This window comes from Mycetomoellerius zeteki, unplaced genomic scaffold, assembly GCF_001594055.1.
Source record: "Mycetomoellerius zeteki isolate Tzet28-1 unplaced genomic scaffold, Tzet1.0 scaffold969, whole genome shotgun sequence".
Classification (NCBI taxonomy): domain Eukaryota; kingdom Metazoa; phylum Arthropoda; class Insecta; order Hymenoptera; family Formicidae; genus Mycetomoellerius; species Mycetomoellerius zeteki.
The window spans coordinates 5,384-9,695 of record NW_017258009.1 but is presented as its reverse complement, the minus strand read 5'-3'; the positions used below and the strand labels follow the sequence as shown (position 1 = coordinate 9,695).

The 4,312-nt window shown below is 40.7% G+C and overlaps 1 protein-coding gene across 1 annotated transcript; it reads left to right on the top strand.

Moving 5' to 3' along the window:
• Nucleotides 1–2,365: 2,365 nt before the first annotated feature.
• LOC108730822 (piggyBac transposable element-derived protein 4-like) lies at nt 2,366–4,078 on the top strand. The gene has a single exon (XM_018460748.1). It carries the CDS (start codon nt 2,366–2,368, stop codon nt 4,076–4,078), a length of 1,713 nt encoding a protein of 570 aa, XP_018316250.1.
• The last annotated feature ends 234 nt before the right edge of the window (nt 4,079–4,312 follow it).

Here is a 4,312-nt window from a genome sequence, read left to right as displayed (position 1 = left end):
CGTGAGAGGCTCTCGGGCCCGCGTGCACGGGGCTGTCGGGGATAGCGTCGAGTCGCAAGGACGAGCCTCCTGGAGATCACAGCCTGGGCGAGACGGAAGAGCCATCGCGTGAGATATCGCGAGCGCGAGCTCGGCGGTCGCGAGCCTATTCCGCGTGCATATTATCGGTGTGTGTGTGCGTGAGCGCGTGGACGGGCACGCGCTCGGTAGATTGGTGTCGTACTCTGTGTCTGTCCTCGAGGTAGCAAGCTAGAGCGTCGCGTCGGCGTGCGGGTACGCCGCCCGAGAAGAGGGCTTACCCTCACAACTTTCCGTCGAGCGCCGCACGGAATCTTCGGCTCAGCGGAGTGCATGAGCGTGCATGACGCTTCGCGGGGTCCCGACGCCGAGTCGGCCGGTTGAATTGCTTGCATAATTGGCCGCTTGCTATCTCTCTCTCCGCGGCTATCGTGCCTGCCTGGCCACCTGGCCGGATTATCGGTTCAACAGCGTCGCTTTCGTTTTGCGGCATTAGAGTTAACGTTCTCTGTCTATCGGAACCTTTTTTTTTTGTTCTCCCGCTATCTTGATGATTTCTGTTATTGTACTGTCTTTCGCTTCTGCCTATTAAACACGCTTATTATTTATTCAGTGGAGACAATTTTGCTTACGCCCTGCCCGCGAAGGTCCCGTCCATACTCCTGTTAACCGGCCCTTCCCGTACCCCGCCCCTCTGCCGTTAGGTAGAGCTAGCCAGCCCTCACGCGAGCGAGAAACCGCTCTCAGTTTTTGGTGACCCTTGGTGCTACCGGAGTCTCGCGGTTTCCGCGTGGTTTGCGTTTCCGTTCGCGGGATCGACGTTGCTTGGAAGCACGTCTGGTGCCCAATTTTGTCGCGGCTTTCGATTCTCGCTCGACCGCGTGAGGTACCCACATCGTACGAGGGCCGTCGCCGGCCCTCCGATCCGATTGATCCGCCGTTTCCCGGAGTGCGCCCCCGCGCGCGCTCCGCACCTGATCGACGCCAAAGGGGAAAGGTGTGACAAGAATTGTATAGGAAATGTGTATAGGAAATATGATAGATAAAAGAGTTACAAGAAAGATTAATATTTAAAGCGTCAGATTTAAAAATATTACGTTAAAAGCTAATTTGAGAGTATAAATGCAAATATTAATTTTACTTAACACGTTTTGTTTACAGTAAATAATATATGATTATAAAAATTGATCTGTCTTCAAAAACTTTTTATAAAGAACTCCGCACAAATCTTATGAAAAATGAGTTTCAGTCAAATTGCTTTAATTTTATAATTAATTTGTAGTTCGTGTCAAGTTAATTAAAATTCTTCACGGGCAAGAAAAATAAGACTTTCAAAGGAGGGAGTCTAAAAATGGCCAAAATTGGCCCTGAATGAACATCTTTAAAACCTATGCAGTTGTCATTTAGAAAGTCCGTAGATTCATGGAAAAATACTTATTTATCCAGGAAAGCTTGGAAAACCATCCATAAGTAATAAAATAGATCGTTTATACGCTTTGCAAAGAATCTCAATGTTTCTAATAAACGATGATAGATTTCAAAATTAATGTGTTTACATTTAACACAAGTTAAATTATGAAATACTATAAGAATACACACACTACCAGGAAGATCTACAAATATATACAGGATGTCCCATTTTAAATAATACATTAAGACTTCTCGAAAACTATACTAGATACGGAAAAATGTTTCAAACAAAAGTTATATAGTTTGGAGGGGGCCATAAGAAGGTACCATTGATTTGACTTTGGGTGGCGTCGTTAACCCTTTGCGGCATACATTTTTCTTTACACGGAAAACAGCTGAAAATTGTTACTCGGGAGTTTTCGGGGTCGCTGATTACGAATCTGAAGTCAGATTTTGAAAATTCAAAATGGCGGATCCAAGATGGCCGTCCGAAAAGCGAAAAATTACCCAAACTTGATGATACTGAGTTCTCGGGGGTTTTCGAGGTCGCTGATTACGAATCTGAAATCAGATTTTGAAAATTCAAAATGGCGGATCCAAGATGGCCGACGGAAATGTGAAAATTTACTTGATTGAGATAAAACTGGGTACTCTATGTATTCTGAATTTTGAATTTATAAGTCTGAGATCAGATTCGTAATCAGCGACCCCGAAAACCCCTGAGTACTCAGTTTCATCAAGATCGGGTAATTTTTCACTTTTAGGTCGGCCATGTTGAATCCGCCATTTTGAATTTGTAAAATCTGAGATGAAATTCGTAATCAGCGACCCCGAAAACCCCTGAGTACTCAGTTTTATCACGTGTATCTTTTGTGCATAATATTAACATTTTGATTTGTCAATTTCATTGCGAAAGTTGAGGACAAGTTCCTGCAACATGGAAACATTATATGAAAATATACCTAGTGATTTTGAATCCATTGATGGATTGTGTGATTCTGAGGATGAAGATGTTGATATTTCTGATGTTGAGACTAGAATAAATCACGATGTGGAGCTTTCAGAAGAAAGTGACGTTGGAATTGATAGTGTTGATGACAGTGACAATGAATCAAATGAAATTCTTACAGTACGATTAGCAAATTCAGATGGAATTTGGGAAAAAAAATCAAGATCAAAAGATGACACCCCTTTCACTACAAATTCTGGTCCAAATATTCCGGATTCAGCCAAAACTCCGTTGGATATTTTTTTGTGTTTATTTCCTAATGAACTTATAGAGTTGATTGTTCATCAAACTAATCTTTATAGTGCTCAAATAGAGAAGAAGCCGTTCAATGTTGTTACAAAGGATGAAATATTGAAATTCTTAGGTTTGAACATTTTTATGGGTGTAAAGAAACTGCCATCCTATCGTGATTTTTGGTCAAGAAATGAACTGCTCCATGACACATATGTCTCAAACGTAATGACTGTCATCCGCTTTGGATACTTATTATCTCATTTTCACCTAAACGACAATTCAAATGAACCAAAGAAGGGGCAGCCAGGATTTGATAAGTTATATAAAATCAGACCTTTACTCGATAAACTATCTGAAACTTTCAAAACCTGCTACAAACCAAATCAGTACCAATCAATCGACGAAAGTATGATTCGCTTCGAAGGAAGGAGTTCATTCAAACAATACATGCCGATGAAGCTCATAAAACGTGGCTATAAGGTTTGGGTACGTGCAGATGAAAGTGTTTTTGTGTGCGAGTTTCAGATTTACGTAGGAAAATCAGATAATAATCAGTTGGAGAAGTCATTAGGATCAAGGGTGGTGAAAGATCTAACTCGAACAATTGTCGGAGATAATCACCGAGTATTCTTCGATAATTTTTTTACCAGTACTGAACTTATGATTTCCTTGAAGACTGAAAATATTATGGCATGTGGAACTGTAAGAAGCAACAGAGTCGGTTTACCCAAGACACAAAAGAAAGATAAGGATATGGTAAGAGGTGAGCATGAATTTCGTAGTTCGTACAAGGGTCTTGTGTGGCTAAAATGGAAAGACAATCGAGTAGTGTCACTTCTATCGAATTTTCACGATCCTTCAGTTACGATAGATGTCAATCGACGAATGAAAGATGGTTCGACAAAAATTATAAGCTGTCCTGAAATGGTAAAGGAATATAATAAGCACATGGGCTATGTCGATAAGGCGGATATGTTGAAATCCTTATACGAAGTTGATAGAAAGTCAAAGAAATGGTGGCTGCGAATAGTTTGGCACTTTGTTGATGTTTGCGTGACAAACGCTTTTATCATTTACAAACAAAGTAGCAGCGCAAACAATCTATCGCTAAAAAAATTCAGACTTGCGCTCGTGGATGGATTGATTGGTGGAAGTGTTCCTACGAAAAAAGGCAGGAAACGTTCTTCCGCTGACTGTGCTCAGACATGTAAGCCACAGGTGTCCCTTGAAAAGAGACATGCTTCTGCGGCTCACATGCCTCAAATGATCGAGGAAAAGAAATCGAGACGTTGCACTCATTGCTCAATTAAAATCAATCGAAGAGTCACAAAATGGAAATGTAGCACCTGCAATGTACCTTTGTGTCTCTTACTCGATCGCAATTGTTTCGCAGAATACCACGCTTGAGAAGGTTACGAAGTAGGATGTATTTATTTCAATTACCTAATTTGTAATCTATTTATTATAAAAAAGAAAAAAGTAAAAAAAATTATAAAATTATAAAAACCAAAAAAATATAAAATAACAAAAAACCAAAAAAAAAATATATTCGAAATCAACGACCCCAAAAACCCCCGAGTGGCAAGTTTCAAGCGAATTCAAGCAATTTTAAAAAATTCGTCCGCCATATTGGATCCGCCA